The following is a 22,537-nucleotide window of genomic DNA, read 5'->3' on the forward strand; positions in this document are numbered from 1 at the left end:
AGCAACATGGCTTACAAAACATTATAGGTATATTTTTTTAAGAAGCACTGAACATTTTCACTGCCTTTCAATATTTAACCACGGAGTACGTTCAGCAGAAAGGATAAAAAATAATAAAGAAAACATTTTCCACTCCGACATTTCTTACTTGTAGCATGAAGTGAATGGCACTAGCAAACACATGTTGAAATTACGCTGCAGTAAATGTAATCACAGAGCTGCTGGTTCAAAAGTAAATTCTGGCCCTCAAGTCTTTGCTTTTCATTAGGTGTTCTCAGTTTAATTATTACTCAGAAAACATGTTTCATAATCGCAGGAAATAATTTCAACAATGAACACACAGGTTTTCCTACTGTCTTCAAGAGTAGTTTGGGGTTTTTTCAATGTCTGATTAGGATTCTTTTTTTTTTTTTTTAAAGATGGTTGGATTCTCAGGCCCCTGTGACTCGGGTATATATGACTCTATATATGACTCCTTCTGGTGATGAACTTCAATAAACCACTTTTTCCATTTTTATCTTACTTTGTTTCATAGAAACAATTTGTTACATTAGCACGTGTCAGCTAATATGTCAAATTAGCTAATATATTCCAAAGTGATGTAGAGAAGGCACACTGTGACTGAACTTCCGAGCTCGTTGTGAAATGGAACTGTGGATGCTAAAATTTAACATGGATTGAAAGGGAAACCTGACAAACTTATGAGCAAGAATTTCTTGGAAGACCAGTAAATTAATGAAACAGTACTTATCCCACCAAGCTCCTGGTTTGCATCTTTGGAGTTTGGGAAAAATATTAAGAAGTATCATGTATGTTTTCCCTGCTCTTAAATTCTTCCCGTTGCATCTGCTTCTGGCCATGGACTAGAGAGGACCCTAGGCTTGATGAAACTCTGGTCTAAACTGGCACTCTTCTGAACTTCGTCCATACGTTATTAAGTGCAACAAGCTGTGCTGATCTGTACCTGCCCCTTATTGATCTTTTCATTGATGTAACCGGACCTAGAGCATATTCAATCCAGTGAACTCACACAATTTATAAATTGTTATTTTTTGACCAATAAATTAAATCCCAAGTCTTGTCTTTGATTCGGAGCAAAGACATTAAAGGCCTGATGCATCTATGGTGCACAGAGATGACTGTGAACACGACACACATTTTGATTTTTAAATGAACAAGACTACTAACAACGAAGAAGAAGGATAATTAAATGTTCTGTCATCAAATAAGTGCTGAGATATAAGTCAAGCTGGAAGGGGACTCTGGAGGATGTCTGCTCCCTACTCAAAGCCAACTTCAGGGTTCTTTTACGTTACTTGGTCCAGTCAAGTTCTGCTCATCTCCAAGGCTGACACCTCCCTGGGCAACCTATGATATTGATCCTCTTTTGTAAAATGGTCGATTAAAATGCCTCATAAATGCATGTTGCTATGTTAAGCATTTGTACCCATGCAACCATAGTTCATCCTCACTTCATGCACTACTGCCTAATATTTGAGGCTCACGTTCCTTTCGGATTCAAGAAGCACAATCTTAACAAAGGCCATGACTGTTTAACTATGGATTGCAGTGGTCTCCATTGAATAGCAGAGGATTTTAAGGACCACCTGTTTTAGAACACGGGCTTAATTTGTGATTAGACTCCTCTAGCTACACCTTTCGTTGCACATTTTGCCCCTCCTTCTCTGTAGCTGTTGTCCCTCCTTGTGTTCACTGCTCTGCCCCTGCAGCCTTACACATAATATTCCATTTCTCGACAGCTTTTGTGTCTAATCTTGACCTTGTATTTCCTACCCCCAGCACTTCTCTTCACAAGCATCTCCCTGAAATTTTCTTAACATCCTCTCTACGTGTTGCCGATCAGAATGTTTCCTCCCCAGTAAGTACGGCTGCGGTGCCAATGAGAGGAATGAAGGCAGTCTCGCTTCTTTCTGATCCGGTGCCCAGAACCACAAAGCACCTTGCTATCAAAAGTTGCTGAACGACAGTATGGTGCTCAAGTCACACATTTCTATTAGTAAAAATGCAATCTGCTCATATTTTGGCCAAGAACTTCTAAAAAAATAATCTGCTATGTGAAAACAATGATTTTCAGAAGCTTGTGAAGTGGATCAATTCAGTGTAAATTTTTCATTGAGAGAGCAAGCTCTCTTGCCAGTTTATAAATTTCTGCATGAAAGCATAAAGATCCTTGGCTAAAATCCCTTTTTCCACCCCGAAACAAACTGTTCTGAACAGAAACTATCTATTCTGTTTCTGTGAAAAGGAAACAGCACACTGTAGACACAGAATAAATAATATCGTTCCAATTTCACTTGCTCTTGCCTTTTAAAATTTATTACATAACATCTAGAAATACTTTTAGGGTAGATTTCTTCAATGTGTATTTCCTTCTAAAACCACAAATTTAAGATGCTGAGAAACTTATATTGCTGGAGGTTTGAAAAGAAGCCATCTCATGAGCCATTCTGATCCTTAGCACAAGGCTCCCAACGCGGTTTAGATCCACAAAACTAAAAGTATGAGCAAGACCACCAGGAAGCACTAATTGAGGAGCATCGCAACTTCTCTCTGACAAATTAAGAACCAGGCAGAATCTGCTCCATTCCCCTCCTGTTTGAGAGCAGGGAACGTGACGGAAGAGTTGTTAGCACTTTGAACAGCTTTAAAATGATGAACAGCAGTTTTCAAAGCCTTCAAAACAGTGAACATGAGGAAGTATTAAAGAAGAAACAAAAGAAAACCAGCAAATATGTATTAGGCATGTAAGAATCACAGAATCTTCTTGGGTGGAAGGGACCTTTGAGATCATCGAGTCCAACCAACAAAAAAACCCAAAAAAACCCACCAAAACCAAACCAAACCAAACACCCACAAGACAGAAACAGTAAGTATTACTGGTTTTCAGCACATGCCTTGAATACATCTTTTTACTTCGATTTTCCCAAAACAGAGAAACAACCAAGTAACTAATTATTAGTGTCCAAAGTCACCTCCCAAATACCTTAATTTGTAGCGAAAGCACTTTGATATATTACTAGCAATAACACTCCTCTGTTATCAACAGTATTTCTTTATCACTAAAAACTTAGCTCAGTATCTTATCTACGAGCAAAATACAAAGCAGGTATTTCCTCGACAAGATAGCATTAAATCAGTGGTATGAAACCAGTCGCTCTTATGCTTTTAGCATATGTTTAATAAATAATGCTAACACACTAATATTAACCCATGTCTTCTTCTGCAGTTATATTCAAATTAATAACTTTTGGACTGCGCACAGATTTTTTAAATGCTCCTATAGTCTTATTGGAACCAAGAATCATTTCAAGCTCATACAGCATTGGAATAATAACGCAAGAGAACAAACAAGTGTTTACTTGCTTAATCAATAAGACCACACTATTTTGCATTCACGTATGTTGCAGTAGAAACTTAAGATTACGTCACTTAGACCCAACCTATGCACCAAAACTACAATCTGGGAGCAGAGAAAACTTAGAATCATAGAATCGTCCAGGTTGGAAGAGACCCTTGGGATCACCGAGTCCAACCATCTACCCTACACTACAAAGTTCTCCCCTATATCATATCCCCCAACACCACATCTAAACGTCTCTTAAACACATCCAGGGATGGTGACTCAACCCCCTCCCTGGGCAGCCTGTTCCAATGCCCGACCACTCTTTCTGTGAAAAATTCTTTCCTAATGTTCAGTCTAAACCTACCCTGTTGGAGCTTGAAGCCATTCCCTCTTGTTCTGTCATTAATTACCTGTGAGAAGAGACCTGCACCAACCTCTCTACAGTGTCCTTTCAAGTAGTTGTAGAGAGTGATGAGGTCTCCCCTCAGCCTCCTCTTCCTCAGACTAAACAGTCCCTTCACGAAGGAGTCGCAGCTCGGCACACGCAAAGGCATCCCAGAAGGACGATCACATTGGGAACCTGTGTGCCATTGCTAATCCTGACAGAAGACATTTACGATCCAACACGTCTACCACAACGAAAAGATGCAGTGCGATCTCTTCCCTTCCAGCACAGATCTATTAACCAACGTTCGCCTGACCCACATGAAACACAAAAGCCAACTCTAGGCATTTGCCTCCTGGGAAACGCACTTCAGGGTCTACGAATTTAAACTTAAACGATTCGGGACCAGCTTAACAGAAGAATAACTTCCTTTCCACTCGCCTCCCCACGCCTCCTCTTGCTAACTCAGTTTCCGAGGGTTTCAAACCATCTTAACAGTATCCTCCCAACGAGCCATCCTGTAAAGATTATCTGTCAGGGTCTTGGGTCCTAAAAACGCTCTGTCTTGTCAGCAGTACAGGTGAGACCTACTTCAAGGCAAACAAGGACATTCACTCATTTGCGCAGTGAGCAGGATCAGATAGGACTTGCTGGATCCATTACCACATAATTTAAGGGTTAATTAAAAATAATAGTAATTCGTCATTGTTCTTTTAGCACTTGAAACAATACAGCCATTTCTGGTACCAAGAAACAGCTGTGAACTTCAGGACTACCACCGTGAATCCAACTTCTATAAGCCAAATTCTTACGATTTGGGGGACTTATTTATTTATTAAGTTGAACTATGCAGTGATAAAAAAAAAATCCTAAATGTAGTCTACTGATATTGTCCTTTACATCACCAATGCAGAGCTGCTGCTTTTCATCAGGGCCATGATATTTAATTTTATGTTTGAGTAGGTGGGAATACATTGAGAGTTATAAAACCTAAATGCCAATCTACTTTTTTGAACAACAGAATGTTCACAAATTCATAATTCTTCTATCCTTCATAACAGGTGGTAATAAGTAGACTTTTTAGTTTAAATATGCATCACCTTAAATGGAGGAACTAGAATTATAATCAGTTAGAAAAAGCTTATAAATGGAACTAAGTTCTATGCAAAAATATTAAGGGTTTAAACAGATTCCTGAACATCAACGCATCTCGGTAAATAGCCAGGATATAAAAAGTGGTTCTGCAGTCCTAAGAAAAATTGTGAAGTCAGTTTTAAAGAATTAAGTTTATCAGTATCAGTTTATCAGTAAGTAAACACATAAAGCAAAACGGTTACTTAATGTAGTAATGCTAAATACATTACCCATGCATTCTTCTAATAGTTTCTGTCATGCATTTACAATGTTCTTGGTAATAAAAGAATTTAGTTGTTGATCTTCACCAACGCTTATGGCACAGACACTTTGCTAATTACTGAATCCAGTTCTAAACCATTAGACCGAAATTAACAGGCATTATTTCTATGACTTCTACAGGTCAGAGGATTAAAAACCTTAATCCCCACCTTTGGAAAGAAACTGCAGCCTATCTAGAAAGTAAACGCTAGTAATTTGTAACTAGCAATGATAAATTGAAAAAATTCATGCTATGAATTTTTTGAGTACATATAGATCTCATAGGAATCACTAAGGAAAACCAAAGTTAACGTGAGGCCCCCAAAGACATACCAATTATGTTTAATTTGCAAGGAAAAAAAAAAGACTGTTTAAAAATTATCCTGTCCTTTAAATTCCCTAAACTAAGACCCGGGAGTTAAAACTTATCTTGCTCCTAGATGAGGGCTACTCAATTTCAGTAAAAGCTGTATTGTATCATGTTGAAAAGCACACTGCTTTGTTTTTTTTTTTAACTAGTGGCTACCAGGTAATTTTATCAAGGTCTTTTATCCTTAGAAGAGTTGTTTAGCCTTCTAAAACCCTTATTAGTTATGGGGTTTGATTTTGTTCTTCTCTAAATAAAACAAATTTTATGGATCACCTTTGAAAACACAAGTGTAGCCATTCTGTAGTAAATATTCTTCTTACATAATACCAGTAGTTAGATTTGCATAGAAAACAGAGTCTGGTAAGGTTATTCTTTTAAAAAAATCAAGGCCTTCTTGCAATTAGTGCTCTTCAAAACCACTGCAGCACATTCTTTGATAAACAGTTAGTATTTTAAGTATTTATATAAATAATATAAAATAGCCCTAACACAACATAACACGTGAAGCTGTCTGGATACAAAAATTAAGTATGTGGTTGCCTCAAAGCACCTGATTTACAGATCGCCATCAAAATACACAGAAATTCTGTAAAATCTGTGATACGTGGCTCTAGAAGACTCTCTTCACTGCTGTGTAACAGGACCTGACCGCTAAATCTTTAGCTGTGTGTCCCAGACAGTTAAAGCAATGCCTGGCAGCATGATTAAGTCAACAGAGTGCCAGTGGGGCATTAGCTGATGAGGGGAGGCAAACCTTCACAGCTCGATGCAAAATTATGAGAACTTGACATACTTCATGGAATGGGAGCCTCTCTACCAGCTTCAGCGTACTCTGGATCGAGCCCAAATATCAGAGTTAAAAACATAGTCTGAGAAATGTCTACTTCGTAATTGATGCTGTCTCGTGAAATCTTGAAAACTGATCCTAAGTGATGTGTCCAGCTCAGCGCTTCATGAAGATAGAACACTGAATGCAGAAGTATAAATCAAAGGTAACAGTTTATTTCACTTAGCTAAAAAAAAAAAAAAAAAAAAAGGGAACTATGTGGTATATCATAAGGATGATATTTTGGCAGGTTTTGTTAATTATCCAAAAGAATGAATGCAAAGCACACTAGGGACAATTCACATAAAGCTTCAGGAAACTGCCACTGGCTAAAGAGCACTGTGGAAGTTCTCCGGTTAGACAGACACACAAAATGTCTATTATGGAAGAAAAGTAATTCAGAAACATGAAAGGGAAATAAACTTTGGAAATACACATCCAAAATCCCACTTCAACCAAGATGGAGAAAAAAAAAAAAGGAAGCACTATACAGTGCGCTAAAGAATATTGTGAGCAGCATTCATACGCCAACCTACAACCAGGAGAGAAAGAAACTAAGACCATGAAAGTTCAGGTTAAGAATCAGGTTGAGTTTAGAGCAGTAACCTTTATACGACAGGACAACTTCTCAAGGAAGTTGTTTACTTTAAACATGTAAGAAAAGCGCTGATCTCTAGCAAAAAATAAAAAAGCAGAGAAATGGGCCGATTAAAAGAACATTCATTTCTGCTCCATACACATGAGAATATCCATATGTATATGAGACATTTAAATTTGGAGAGATATGCCAGTTAATATTTCTCTTACCGCAAAAAGAGCACGGATATAAAAAAAATAAATAAATATCAGACTGTAGCTAAGATATCCATTTCAAGTCCTGACTAACATACTTAACACTGGAAATTACACACTCTCCTTTAAAACTACACAGGACAACTAGGTTAGCTCTGGAGTCAGAAGACCTGGCACCTACTGAATCTTGGAGCGTTCTAACACGTAACGTCTTTTGAAAGCTCCTTACCCCAAGGATTCCACCCAGCTTGACCCAGCTGAGTCTGCAACATTTTTAAGAGGGCAGATTAAATTGATATGACGGAAGACTACAAAGTGCTTAGAATACAAAATTTCCAATATGCTCTTTACTTTTGATACATGCGCTATCTGCAAGAATATTCACCTGCTAACAAGTTCATTAAGCTTCCAGTTTCTTCCTATGCAGTTTATCGTGCGCACTGTACTGAAGATACATGCCAAAATTGATAAAGACAGCATTTATGGTATCAGATAAACTTAATTTGGAGTCAGAACTGATTACAACACTAGATGAAAGATACTTTGGTCTCGTCTATGCTTCAAAGTCAGTATAGAATAGCTTAGGATATGAATTTAAAATAATTCCTTTCAAAAGGACAGTCCTACAATGATTTTATCTAAAGAGAAAACAGAGCATTCTTGTTCCTGAATCAGAGAGTCCACACATGGACTTAATCAGGAAGAATTTTGTGTAGGCAGTGGAGGAGAACATTTTATTATCAGTAAGCAGTTTTAGCTTTAATCAGGGATTTACAGTCTGAAGAGAAGTAAGAGGACATGTTAATCTACTTACCCAATTTTTGTTTTCTCTTTTATTTTGGAGGAGGAACCAGTTTTCGGTTTTTTGCTCTCCTTGTCTTTTGGTTTGGATTTAACTTTTCTACCCTTCTTTTCCTCTTTTCCTTCAGCTGAAACGCTGGGGAAGTTTTCAGGACTCATTACACGTGGAATGTTTCTCTCTCCTCTCTCTTTTGCTTTTGCAATCGCTTCAGATATTATGCGATTTGCCTTCTCTTGTTTACTTTCCGAGTCTGCTTTTTTCTTCTGCTTCTTTTCAGACATTGCCCTCACCTGGGTATTCTGCAACTTAGTATATGATCCTGAACCATCAGTCTTCTTGGAGGAAGGAGGCTGTAGCACAAGACAAAAAGTAAATAAAATCATCTTATTTTACGAATATAAAAATTTCTTGAAAGAAAACACGCAAACGTTTTTGATCTGGATATGCGTTTTTAAAAAAAAACCACCAACATTAAACTGTCAGGGACTCATGCAAACATAAAAAAAGACGGAATGCTGTTTATATCACAGAATGGCGTGGGTTTCAGAATAACTACATCAATTGTGGGTTTTAAACAATCGGTCCACGTACTGAAAATCAGTTAAAAAAAAAAAAAAAAATCTTTCTAAAATTCTCTCAGCCTTATTTCTACCTCTGTAGTTACAGACACCGACCCTCAACCTTTCCCATACATTCGACACGCACCTCCAACGACTCCAATAAACGTTCTTCCCATAAAATCTGAAACAGCAAAGAACTCCCGAAGGCAACAGCATCAGTATTTCACTGATATCTTCGGTAAGATATCAGGGCCACAGAGACCTTAAAGCAGCCGAAAGATCTACGAGGCTCACTCAGAGCTAAACAGGACAGATGCTCGGACAAAATCAAGATTAAAAACCAGACAAAAGATAAAACCAGAACTAAAAAACACGCCGCTCTATATTCACAATAAGGTCCGACAGCGTTATTTCTTTTAATTGGATCAAGATACGGTCTGAGCCTCAGTTAGGAAACGAAACCGGGTTTTATTTTCAGGTTTTCACCCGCCGTTCCGGGGACAGGGAACCGTTCACGGCGGGGATGCGATGCTGGGATTACCGGCCTCTCCCAACAGGCCAGACGACATGTTTTTGCCTTCCTCTTCCCCCCCTCTCCCCCTGTGAGGAATGGGAAGAATTCGCTATTCAAACAGACAAAACCCCGCAGATAACACCCGCGATCCGCTCTCACCCGCAAAGGCGCCTCTGCCCACAGCCGGGGGAGAAGCCAGCGGGCATCCCCCGGGGCACTGCCCGCCGGCACCCGGCGCCCTTCCGCGGCTGCATCCTCCCCCGGCCGCCGCCGCAGCCCGGGCTGCCTCCGGGATGGCTCGGGAATGCCACCTGAGTGTGACAAATAAGCCGGCCCCGAGGAAACGGCGACGAGCTCAAGATGGCGATGCAGCCCGGCTCCCGCAGCAGCAGCCAGTAATAAGGAAGGTTATTCAATCCCATTAGCCTTTTAGCCCAAAGAACCCCTCCTCCTCCCACTCACTCCGGCTCCCACTTACCCTTCCCCTCGGCCTCTTGGCTGAAGACATTTTGGGCGTCAGACAAAGGCTCGCCCCGCGCTCTCCCCGCACCCCGGAGCAGCGCTCAAGAGAAAAGCATGGAAAGAAGATTTGCTAAATGGCCTATTTACCCAGCCGCGGCCGGGAAATACACATCCCGCTTCGCCCTCGCCCAGCCCCGGCCCTCCGCCGGCCCCGCCGCCGCCCGGGCCGCTCCCCCCCCCCCCCCCCCCCCAACTCGCCCGCCCCGCCGGAGCGGGGCCCTCCGCCGCGGCCGGCAACGGGCCGCCCGATCCCCACAAAGCACGGCCAGGAACGGAGGCACAAAGCATCAAAATGCATCAGCAATGAATATTAGAGATGTGGGTAAAAAAAAAAAAAAAAAAAACACCACACACGAGCGCCGTCTGCGGAAGTAGGCCAGCAGATGGTGCTGCCCGTTACGGTTCCATTAGGCGCTGCAGTTTAACCCCCAACGGGCCGCTCTGCCCGACGTGAGGCGCGGGCACTAACTCCTCCTCCTCATCATCATCCTCATCTTCCTCCTCCTCATCCTCCTCCCGGTCCCTCGCCCGGCGGGGACAGCCCGGGAAAGGAGCGGGTTTGTGCCTCGGGACATGAATTGGCCCTGCCCGCTCTCCCGTCGGAACGGAGGATGAAATCGGAGCCTGTGCCCTCAAACACCTTTTTACACTGTTTCAATTCTTTTTTTTTTTTTTTTTTTCTTTTTTAACATTTAATTCATTGCTATGAGCTGGCAACTGTGACTCGCAGAGTTCCCTACAGAAAATGGGACAATTCCCGAAGTGGCCTTCATCCCGCCGAGCATCTCCTCAGAGCCCGCACGGCTCCTCCTCCCGCCCAGGGAGGGGGGGGGAGGTCCACAGCTCTAGTTTAAAAGATCAGACAAGTTTTTAAATACGTATCGTCGACATATCAAATAAACCCCCAAAAGATAGGATCGGCTGCGTTTTGAAAGGTCACTGAAAAAACACGGTGCTTTTGCCGGCGTAGCTCCGTCCCGGCAGTACCCTCCGTGCTCAGAAGCCCATTAAAGAAGAATGAAGACCAGGATTTCACTGAATTTCACTGAATTTTTTTTAGAGTTGGAAGGGACCGTATAGATCATCTAGTCCAACTCCCCTGCTGAAGCAGGATTGCTTAGAGAATGCTAACTGAATTTCACTGAATTTGAATGTCTGCTTTGATGAATTTTGATGTCTGCTTTGCTTGATACACACTTTAATTTTGTGATACGTATCTGCTTTTCTGTAGAAAATTTAAAATACTGCAAGGATTTTTGAGACTGTCAAGATTAGGCCTTAGTCAGAATTTTGCTCCTATTTAAGTTTCATTTCAAAATGTGGTCCATTGTCCATCGAAAAATCCCAGAGGTACCAATACAGATTGGTTTCGTAACGTAACGTAATTGGTTTCGTTTTCGTAACATTAACACTTAAATTCAAAGATACTTCTGTAAATATGCAGCTTAATCACAAGGACAATTATTACATTTTAATTTTGACAAATCTAGCCAAGATGCTTCTACATTGTACTTATGGTATCCATAACGAGTTGCAGCGATTAATCTTTTAGGGTTATTATTTCATAACTTAGTAAAAATGGTAAAAAATGTACTAATTAGCATTTTGAGAGCAGCTAAACAAAAAAATATTCCTAACGTACTCTTGGTATAATTTCAGCTCCAAGTCAAATGCTACTAAAGCCAGTATGGTTAGAGGATTTTTGAAAGAAATTGGTAGGTTCTTTAACATGCCAGAAACAAGCAAACAAAAACGCCTAATAACTAAGTGGGCAATATAGAAACGTTGGCTTTTTCATAATTCTTTTGCAATAATCTTCCTAGATATTGTATTACTTTTACAACAAAGTTTCTTACGCTGCATTTCCTCAGAGCTCGAAGCTGCTTCCCAAGTTACTCCTCAACAACTTTTACCACTATCTTACACTCTAGAATTGTGAATGTCCTAGAGGAATTACAACCGACTGTAGGTTTTAATTCCTCAGGCTGACCCTCTGCATCTACACAAACAGCAACCTATTTGTTAGAGAACTGAGAACGTGGGGTTTTGGGGTTTTTTTTTAGATTTTGCTATGACATTTCTCACCATGTGGAAATGACATTCCTGAAGCTGCAGGAAGGCACCAGCCAGCCATTCTCAGCTAAATAAAGCTGTAATGAAGCCTTCATCAAGGAAGTCACCATTGTCACAAAACCCCAAACTGGAAAGCAACACAAATGCTTTGAGATTAGAAGAACCAGAAACACGCTTGCAGGAGAGGACAATATCTGCCTGTACTTAGCAACTAAAGCAACAAAAATAATCATATTCAGCAGAGGTCTTTTATTCTGATAATCATTTCATGCTTCCAAACAAGGTGTGGCTATAAATAAACAGTTATAAATCACCATGCACACCGAAAACAATTTCAAAAGCTACACAGCACCTACAACAAAGGGGACAAAGCGTTTTGCCGAGCCAAAAATACCTTAGTGAGAGGGGACGTGCATCAAACATCCTCAAGGAGCACATCCTTTCACCGACGGCTACTCCATCCACAGCACTGAGAAAGAAATTCTTAACTGACAAAGGTATAGGAGAAGGTGGAAAGGCAGACCCTGGGGCAGCCACGACCTTAAAAGCTGAAGATTTCGTTTGGTTACTTTTCGTGGTGGCAAAGATTATAATCCAAATATAAGTGAAGATAAACCCATGCTCTGCCGCTGGGTCCGCAGAGCGTGCGCTGCAGGGGACCTGCCGCTGCCAACAGCTCTGCCAGGCAGCAGCCGGGGGCCAGCAACGAGCCCCCCCTCAGGTCCCCGCACTCCCGGGGACAGCGGGGAAACTGGCAGGAATCATGTCAAGCCACCAACAGCAGCAGGTACAGGTCCTACCGCTGTTCACACAAAGAGCTGGCCCTAAAAACCACTCCGGGTGGAAGAGAGAAGACGAGCGCTGTAGAGACCCCCACAGCAGCCAGGGGAGCATCCTCGCGGCAGTATTCAAAAGAACCTGCGTGCTGTCTCGCAAGAGCAGAAGGTGCACTACACCTCTGAATGGTACCTTAATTAAACTCATGAAAAAGCAATCAAGTTACCAGACAATGCCGAGAGACAGAACCATGACAGCTGTCTTCCCAACAGCCGGCGGCGCTCTGCTGAGCGGGCTTCCCACAGGAAGGCGTTTCTCCAACATTTTGTTGTGGGTTGCGTAGGACATGCATTTGAAGACCCTTCCCCAGGCACACCAGTACTTCCCACAGCGAGGGCAAATCACTGCCTCAACAATTACAGACATTGGGATTTTCCCCCTTCAAGGCCTAAACCCATTTTAAGTTGCTCCACAGCAACAGGTAGTTTCTTCCCATTCTCTGCGTACAGAATCATAGAACATGTATCTCATATCAGTACAAAGAAAGTCCCAAGAAGAAAGTAAGTTTAAATAGAAAAAAGGTCTGTCTCCTAGAAAACCCTCTCAAATCCTGCCTTATCTGTTCCCTAAGTAAAACATTGCTTCTCCTGCAAGAACGCCTTTCTTACAGTAGGCATGGCCACTCATGGTAGAGGAGCATTACTTTCAATTCCGTGTCTGCAGAGACTTTTTAAGGCTAAATAGCTCTCCTGACTTGCATCCGTTCTTGATACACTCTAAGGCCTGGTAATGCCTTTCCTGGAATATTAATGAGTCACACATTCCTGCTTTTAATTATATAGAGCACTTTTTTTTTTTTTTTTTAATAATGATTTTCACTTGTGGATCTACTCACCCAAACACTAGCTACCACTAAGGGCTACATTTTGACCCTAACTAGTCTAAAACAACAGAAAGCTCAGGTTTACATTTGCAATGCCTTGAATGATTCCTTGACATCTCCTGGCAGCAGACCACAGCGGCAGGAAGACACACACCCAAGGTGCCCTGTGCCTCAAAAGCCTAACAAGTTCCTCCTGGTCTCCCAGGTCCCTAGGAAAATCAAGATGACCTTGACATCAACTGCGCTGAAAGCAGCTAAAATTAGCCACCTGGAAACCCGATCTTCATGCATTACCACACCAGCTTTTGTCCACGGTTATTACTAAACAAGGAATCCCTTTGTGCATGTCAAGTCACCGAAATAGTATCAATATCGCAGCCATAACGCAAATAACGAATCACACAACTAATGATAATCAATAGTTTGAGTTGGTTTTTTTTTTTTTTTTGTCCAAATTAGCCTCTCATTTTTTTCACATTATAATCACACCAAAATGTGAAAACTGCAGTGGCTTTTAAGCTGCTACAGTGAAAAATCTTAAAGGAATATCCATTCATCATTTAAATTATAAAACAGTATTTAGCAATGCAACTTTGAAGAAAAAAAAAACCACACGAACTCAACTCAGTGACTTCTGAATTCCATTCGAGGACTCTGAACCTCTTCCTTCCACAACAGTCTGCATAAATAACTCTTCTAGTGATTTTTTTAATGGCAGTTTAGAATCAAAAAGTATACCATTAATAAAAAAAAGATAGGAACTCATACCCTGGACAGAGAAGATTCCTTACAATAGGACTGCGTGTCACCCCAGGTCCGTGCAGAAAGGACTGTCCTTTGCTGAAAGGCAATCCCAGCAAAAGAAGTGGTTTTCTTCAGACAATATACTGCAATAAGATTTCCATGGTCAATCAAGCTGCTCCTGCACAACTGATGGGAAAACCTAAACATGCAACAGGGTTTCTTTTCTCCAGAAAAGTGCCTTTATTTTCCTCTGCTTCAGAGTTCCTTCTGAATTGCTTCTTATTTTCTTGTTCAACAGTTGCCCCGCACCATCTGTTGGGATTGCTCTACAAAGCCCAGAGCACTGGCAAATGAAGATCCATGGGGTTCTGTCATTTTTCCGTTCTCTTTGGTGCGTTATATGGAACTATTAAGAGAGCCAACGAAGCATTCCAAATTGAGGTTCTTTCAATATGCTGATAATGCTCTTCCCTCTTTTTCTTGCTTATTATCATCACTAATGAATGTCTCGGTGTCTAAGGGATGCACAATCTCAAGACATACGTATGTGAAACCTAACCCAAATGAAAATAGACATGTTACAGATTGATTGGAAAAAGACGGGGGGGGGAACCCACTACCTTTTCCATATTCAGCATCTTTGTTGGAGACATGGACAGTGGGATAGAGTGCACCCTCAGCAAGTTTGCCGACGACACCAAGCTCGGTGGTGCGGTTGACACGCTGGAGGGAAGGGATGCCATCCAGAGGGACCCGGATAGGCTTGAGAGGTGGGCTCGTGCAAATCGCATGAAGTTCAACCAGGCCAAGTGCAGGGTCCTGCACCTGGGACGTGGCAATCCCAGGCACAAATACAGGCAGGGCGGAGAATGGCTGGAGAGCAGCCCTGAGGAGAAGGGCTTGGGGGTGTTGGTGGATGAGAAGCTCAACATGAGCTGGCAATGTGCACTGGCAGCCCAGAAAGCCAACCGCATCCTGGGCTGCATCAAGAGAAGTGTGGCCAGCAGGTCAGGGGAGGTGATTCTATCCCCCTACTCTGCGCTCGTGAAACCCCACCTGGAATACCGTGTCCAGCTTTGGAGTCCTCAACACAGGAAGGACATGGACCTGTTGGAACGGGTCCAGCGGAGGGCCACGAAGATGATCAGAGGGATAGAGCACCTCCCCTATGAGGACAGGTTGAGAGAGCTGGGGTTGTTCAGCCTGGAGAAGAGAAGGCTCTGGGGAGACCTCATAGCAGCCTTCCAATATCTGAAGGGAGCCTACAGGAGAGCCGGAGAGGGACTCTTTGTCAGGAGATGTAGTGACAGGACAAGGGGTAATGGTTTTAAATTGGAAGAGGGGAGATTTAGATTAGATATTAAGAAGAAATTCTCTCCTGTGAGGGTAGTGAAGCACTGGAACAGGTTGCCCAGAGAAGCTGTGGCTGCCCCATCCCTGGAGGGGTTCAAGGCCAGGCTGGATGGGGCTTTGACCAACCTGCTCTAGTGGAGGTGTCCCTGCCCAGGGCAGGGGGGTTGGAACTCAATGATCTTTAAGGTCCCTTCCAACTCTAACCATTCTATGATTCTATGATATTCCGTATTTGTTATCTGTAACATTGATAAATAAACTGCTAACTGCAGCAACGTGCCCAGGCAATAGTTTTTATTTGTATAATGGCCATTTCAGAATGTAAATGTGGTTACTGTGATTTGTACCTCACGACACATTTATCACCACGCTTATGACCAAATTTTACATTTCCGTTGAAATGAAAGCATTAATGTAAAGGTCAGCAACCTTAAACTAGGCCTGTTTCCAAGGCAAAACAAGCACCCGCTTTGCATGTCACACACTCTACGGAGAGTGCTGGTTCTCATCTAAACGCTACAGAACCCGGTAACACGTATCACTAATCGTGTTAAACCCCTTCTATAGCGGAGACACCCTAGTTGTGATTAGTAGCAGCTTCTTAACCAGTAAGCCTCTGATTTACCGTATCATTAATTGGGAGAAAATCAAGCCGCTCTTGGGTGTAAGGCGATGCTGGCAACCTGGGCACAATGCGCCAGCAGCATCGGGCACGAGTGAATGAGCCTCCAGCACACGTAAGCTTCCATTTGGAAGACTCTGAAAACAGTTTTTTGGGGCTCAGTGCCAAAGATAGACCATTTTTCCTGAATATTTAGTAGTGGTATAAAAAACCGCGTGCAGTTTTCACTGCAACTCTTAAAGGAGGTACTATGTAATGGAGTATATTAAATTGCCAGGAAATGAGAGAAATGGAGACCTTCATCCTGGTTGCTCTGCCAAGCTACAGCATTTGACGCGTGTCAGTTCTCAGTGGCTCGTGTCCTGTGCCCATCGTGTACCCGCTTCTCTTTGGTTCTAGCCTGTCACGGTGAACACAGCTATCTGGTGAATGGCATACAATACCAGTAAAACCCACTGCCTACTGCTGTCCCCACGAGAAGTATCACTGTACTTAACATGAGAGAACTGTGGGCTCCAATACATGAAAAAATGTAATAATCATACTCAAGTCCCCTGGCATTGTGAATGCACAACAGGTGTGGATTACCAGGCTCAAATCAACTTCAGAGTCACACCATACCTCTACCCATTTTCTAAAGCCTTTAATGCTGGAGAGCAGCTCTGAGGAAAAAGACCTGGGAGTCCTGGTGGACAACAGGATGACCATGAGCCAGCAATGTGCCCTTGTGGCCAAGAAGCCCAATGGCATCCTGGGGGGCATCAGGAAGAGTGTGACCAGCAGGTGGAGGCAGGTCATCCTGCCCCTCTGCTCTGCCCTGGGGAGGCCCCATCTGGAGCACTGGGTCCAGTTCTGGGCTCCCCAGTCCAAGAGGGACAGGGAACTGCTGGAGAGGGGACAGCAGAGGGCTACAAAGATGATGAGGGGCCTAGAACATCTCTCTTATGAGGAAAGGCCTGAGGGACTTGGGTCTTTTTAGTCTGGAGAAGAGAAGGCTGAGGGGGGATCTGATTGACGCCTATAAATACTTAAAGGGTTAATGTCAGGAGGATGGGGCCAGTCTTTTTTCAGTGGTGCCCAGTGACAGGACAAGAGCAAATGGGCACAAACTTGAACATAAGAAGTTCCATCTAAACATGAGGAGGAACTTCTTTCCTGTGAGGGTGGCAGAGCCCTGGAAGAGGCTGCCCAGAGAGGTGGTGAAGTCTCCATCTCTGGAGACATTCCAAACCCGCCTGGACACGTTCCTGTGCAACCTGCTCTGGGTGGACCTGCTGTGGCAGGAGGGTTGGACTAGATGATCTGCAGAGGTCCCTTCCAACCCCATATCATTCTGTGATAACTATTCTAAGGGTCAAAATGTTTTAGCAAAAAAGCTCCGCTACTATGTTTCTTTCATGCACTCTTGACCCATCTTACCTGACAATTTTCACAATTATTTGACCTCTTAAAAAAAGAGTTGACTTAACTCAATACTCTATAACAGGAAAGTCAGGTTTCAGTTCACTGAAACAAGTCCTGTACAAGCATCTGGAAATAAGTCTGTAAGATACTTTGCCAAACACTTATGGGCAAGAAAATAACACAGATCTTTCTGAGTTAAAAAACCCCTAGTCATTAGAGTTTAAAACTCTCAGATAAAGCCCTACAAATATATTGATCCACAGAAATCTCACATCATCATAGACGTTCTTACAAGGTAGAGGTAAGAGTCAGCTTCTTTTGGAACCCGCCCCTGTTTTTACAATAGGAAAACTTTTATTTTACAGGTAACACCAGCCAGCTTCTATGACCGTGGGCAGTGGAACGCTGCAAAGGGGCAAAAGAGAAGTGCTCTCCCCAATGTTTTTTTTTTAAATGACCTTTTATACTCCAGAAAAATATAACATTAACTGAAACTGCACTAATTTCTGGCCTTTTGTCACTGAACAAATGCCAGTTGAAGTAATCTCTCACACCAATAAGTGGTGCTTCAAGAACCTGCTGAGCAACAATATTGGAAGAAAATCAGAATAAGCTGTTAACTTTGTTCTTTTCTGTAGGAAACCTTGCATTCCCTCACAAGATTAAATTCAGTTTATTTTTGCATTATATTTTAAATCCAAAGTAAGGGGACTCCCTGAGCAGATATTAAATGTAAATACAAAGTGCAGTGAGGAATGCTAAAAATAATTTTTACTGTACTTAAAGATCCAAGCTTTTCTTTAGACCAAACTACTGAAATATGTCCTTTTTTGAATGCCTCTCTGATTCCTAAAAGGAAGAAAGCTTTTATTAACTTGTGTTCTCCCTTCAAAAAAATAATACAATAAGATGGCACTTCATTTCCTAACTTTAAGATTGATAAAGGGAAAACAAAACCACCTCACAAAATGGAAGCAAACAACAGGAAATCCCTAGATGACTTTTTTTCTGGACTAAGTTTGGGGTTTGTTCTCCCTCTCCCCAAGGTAAGTCTTCATTTCTGACATTTTCCTGGGGTTATTTTTTGAGGCTTTGGGGAAAAAAAAGAAAAAAAAAAAAAAGAGAAACAATATACAAATATTTGTTATAAAGCAAATTCATACACACAGAAAAAATTAATTATTCTGTAACAGAACGATTCAGTATTCCATCTTTCCAGTTTGCAAACATCAGGTATCTTGAAAATAGAACATATAGCAACAAAACGTACCACATATAGGCTTACTGTGGGCAAGATTTTCTAGTGAATCTAACATGACATGGAGCTAAGTTTGGTCACTACAACTTCATCAAACCTAACTGGCTGTCCCAAGGAAACACATTCTAATGCCTTCACCTGACTGGCCTCTTTCCCAAGCTGCTTGACCTAAAACAAAACAGTAAGATGCACTAAATGTCGTTGTCCCCCCCCCATCCCAACTCCCTAAGTGACAGAACAGTTGTCCCTCGGGGCAAAGAACACTCCTGTCCCTTATTACGAAGCCAGTCTTTGATAATCATACATTCTTCAGCCGAAGACTCACAACAAAGATTTAGCTTTAAAATATTCAGCTGGGTTGTTTTTCACCTCTCAGGTTACAGTTAAAGATGCACGTTAAAGGACAAGTGACAGCTCTTCAATTTTTATGCAGCTTGCTTTCAAAAACCCAAGGCTATACAACCATGCCGTACAAGTTTGTGCACTTACGCTTCCACACTTGTAGTAATTTCTAACCTATTGATCCAATTTGATTAAATTTGAAGAACAGAAGTCTCAGAGATGTCCCTACCACTGACATGAAACAGGCAGGCAGGGAGAGAAGAGTGAAATTTCTTATTGAGGGAAACGAAATGTGAGCTCAATCCTTCTTGGACCTCTGAGAATCCACATAAGACATTACAGTTACAGGAACCACAACCTGCAAAATCCAACCCTTTGACACCGCGTAATCTACTCATTCCTTCTTTTCTCCTTACTTCCCTATAGGTTCTCATCTGATGAGGAAAACCTGTACAAAAGTTCCAGTAAAGCAACGCTAAATGACGTTCTCTTTCCCCTTCCCTGAAGGCATTCAAATGCATCAAACCCAAAGACCTGTGGAAATGCTTTAGGGACCCGGATTTCTTCAGAAGGTATTTTGACTAAGTGCCCAAAATATCAATCTTATACACCTCCTGCTTTGCTATTCTTGTTTTAAATTCATGCTTAGTAGCATCTAACATCACCTTCCAGCTTCTGCTTTTTTCTTTCCTATCTGTGCATCTGAGCCTTTTAAACATGCACCTACTAAGAGGACTCCTATGGCAAATTACCACATTATATAGATTAAGAAATGGCTGAATAAATACTTTAAAAAAGGCAAATGCTGTGGAGTGTGCTTGTCCATTTATGACAATATTTGAACTGTTGTTCCTCTATTGAAGTATTAATTTGTCTGCACATAAGATCACTCTCTAGTGTTAAATTATGATTGAAACGGAACATTTCAATGTATAAATTAAAATTTATTAATTTTGAAGTTTGGAGGAAATTGCGTATTCCCAGAAACGCACGATTTACCACTCTTCCAAAAAGAGTAATATAGGAATTTTAAAATTTAGGATAATACATCCTGAAAAGATTCCACTTATTCCATTGTGATTGCTTGTTTCAATTCTCTATGCACAATAAAACCAAAACAAAACCAAAGAGAAGACTGCTGTAACAGTTTGTATTTCTAACCTTCAATTTCAGAAACTACTGCTTACTTTCTATGCTTTTTTCTTTTGATATTCTAAAGCTTCTGTCCTGGAAAAAAGACAAATTCACAAGCTAGGTTGTCTGAAGTCACTAAGACAGTTCAAACCCCCAGGTTTAAATGCAGAAACAAGCCTTGCAATGTGATGGTCGAAGCAAAGCTTCTGTAACGTAATCTTTTTTTCCTGACACAAAGGAAATTAGTCTCTAATGGGAAAGATTCTTTCAGAAACTGCCTGTCTGGAAAAGAACAAGATCTAGAATAAAAGAGCAGCTCGCTTTAAGGCCGTATGAGTCACAAAAGTAAGTTAAGCATTAGCACTTTTCCAAAACTGCAAGTGTAATCAAAAAGCAAAACAAGGGGCCAAATAAAATCCAAGCTTGTATTTGCTTGGAAATACAGAATGCGAGGATTCTGTAACCAGAGTGCTAAGAATTATAAATTCAAACCTGTAAGAAAAAAAGGCAAAAAAATTTCACCCAAGTGAAATACACTCCACCCACAAAAGAAAGCAAAAGAAATGTTGCACACAGAATATATTGAACTTTTTAGGTTTTTTTATAACGACTCACACTAATTTACTGGAGCTCTGTTGCTAACTTCGGTTTGGTAGACAAGTATTACCAAGTGAAACTATCAGGCAGATGCAGACTGGGAGTTCAACAGTCGAATTTGAAGGCACACCAGTTAGGAAAGCCAAACACCCACCCTTTACTTACAGCACAACGCCAAGACCGCCCCGAAGCACCCAAGTCATCCAGGCAGCAAAGTAATAATACCTATGTCGATGACCTGATACCAAAATAAATCCAGACTGCAACGCACACCGTGAAACAAATACTGTGAAGGCTGAAGGCACGATTGTGTTTGGCCATTACAACGATTATCAGGTGAAAACACCCAGTATCTATCATTTGCTTGTATAAAATTACCTCACATTAAAAACTGGAAAGGGGGTAGAAAGAGGTGCACTAACTCAATCTAAATAAATTTTAAAAGCTCTATTTTTTTTCCAGACAGTCTTTTATAGTGAGGAAAACCCAAAAACTAGCGGAAGGAAGCGTGGAGCTCTTCCGCCTGCCGCTGTGAACACAGGTGTGAGCTCACTGAAAAGGTTCTCCTGTATGATTTCCCAACACAGTAGATAAAGATAGAAGATTCGAAAGAAAAGGTTTTATTTTAGAAGCTGCATAAAGATTTACATTGTAAATAGCAGTTGAAATTTTGACTTTCATTTTTAAGGAAAAAAGCGCATTTGAGTTACCTACATGTGCCATACAAACCAGAGGGCAGGAAGTTGAGTGTGTTGAGAAAGGTTTTATCTCACCTCTTCACTAAACACCCAACAATTTAAATAACAGGCGCCATTCAGATTTACAGCCTTCAGTGAATTTCCATTTTACTTTAAAAGCATTCAGGTTTTAGCTACTACTTGCTTTTCAGTTAGTATTAAATCAAGTAATTTTGTTTACCTTTAGACAGAAAGCATGATTTATACAAGATGACAAAATCCTTAACAATGCTGATTTTAACATAGATAAACAAAGAATTGGCTGCAAGGGTGCAGAACAGAACACAAAATTACAAAAAACTCCAAATTAAATGAAAAAAAAAGAGCTTTCCTCTTTCCATTTTCCCATGTTGTTACCTGCCCACTCATGTTCTAAAGGGCCACTACTTCTGCATGCCACCAAGAGAGTAATTTTCTCATGTTTTTCATTACCAACCAGAGAGGAAGATCAAAAAGCACCCAAACTACCTCCAAAAAGAACAACACGCAAGGAGCTTGTTATTGATCTTAATCCAAACACCCAAGGTGAGCTTCAGTGTGCCTGTCCCCAGCATGGCAAGAAGCAGCAAAGGGACCTTAATGGTAGCTGGTTCTTGTCAAAACTTAATTTCAGTTAAAGTGTTCTTTCTCCACCTCTCACGGGAGCGGCCTTGTAAGAAAACATTTTTATCATTCAAAACAACCCCCCTTTCATCCTCCTGAAGTTTACTACTGCCACGACTCCCTTACGCTCTCCCCCTGGAAACCTCTCCCTTGGTTTTTGTCCCAGAGTCAGAAGTGATTACAAAGGCGAAGGGTTCTAAACTGCAGAACCCTCCACAGCCTATTTTTTTATGCTCTTCCGCTGCTCAAAGGAGTCACTTAACCCGCTGAAGTGATGCAAGCCAAGGGCGAGTAGGCAAGAACTATGCAGAACTCGCATGGACCTGCCCACCTCCTGTCTCAGCACCTCACTCCTGCAATTACCTACAGCAAGGAAAGCTGGGCGAGCGAAGAGAAACCACCACACGTTAAACAAAGCACACGGACAGATGTTCTTCCACAACGTGCTTTAACAGCAGAATTTACTAAATTCTACTCAAC

The 22,537-nt window shown here is 41.6% G+C and overlaps 1 protein-coding gene across 5 annotated transcripts in view; it reads right to left on the reverse strand.

Moving 5' to 3' along the window:
• The window catches only part of CHD9 (chromodomain helicase DNA binding protein 9), an 81,144-nt gene that overhangs the window by 46,132 nt on the left and 12,475 nt on the right, over window positions 1-22,537 (reverse strand). For 3 of the 5 annotated variants that reach the window (XM_074157854.1, XM_074157853.1, XM_074157852.1), the window contains exon 2: window positions 7,947-8,284. In XM_074157854.1, the coding sequence (XP_074013955.1) occupies window positions 7,947-8,284 (338 nt within the window). Of the gene's footprint in view, window positions 1-7,946; window positions 8,285-9,486; window positions 9,699-22,537 lie in introns of those variants that run through there. The other 2 variants (XM_074157856.1, XM_074157855.1) reach the window with 1 other exon arrangement.

Source organism: Numenius arquata, chromosome 13, assembly GCF_964106895.1.
Source record: "Numenius arquata chromosome 13, bNumArq3.hap1.1, whole genome shotgun sequence".
Lineage (NCBI taxonomy): Eukaryota > Metazoa > Chordata > Aves > Charadriiformes > Scolopacidae > Numenius > Numenius arquata.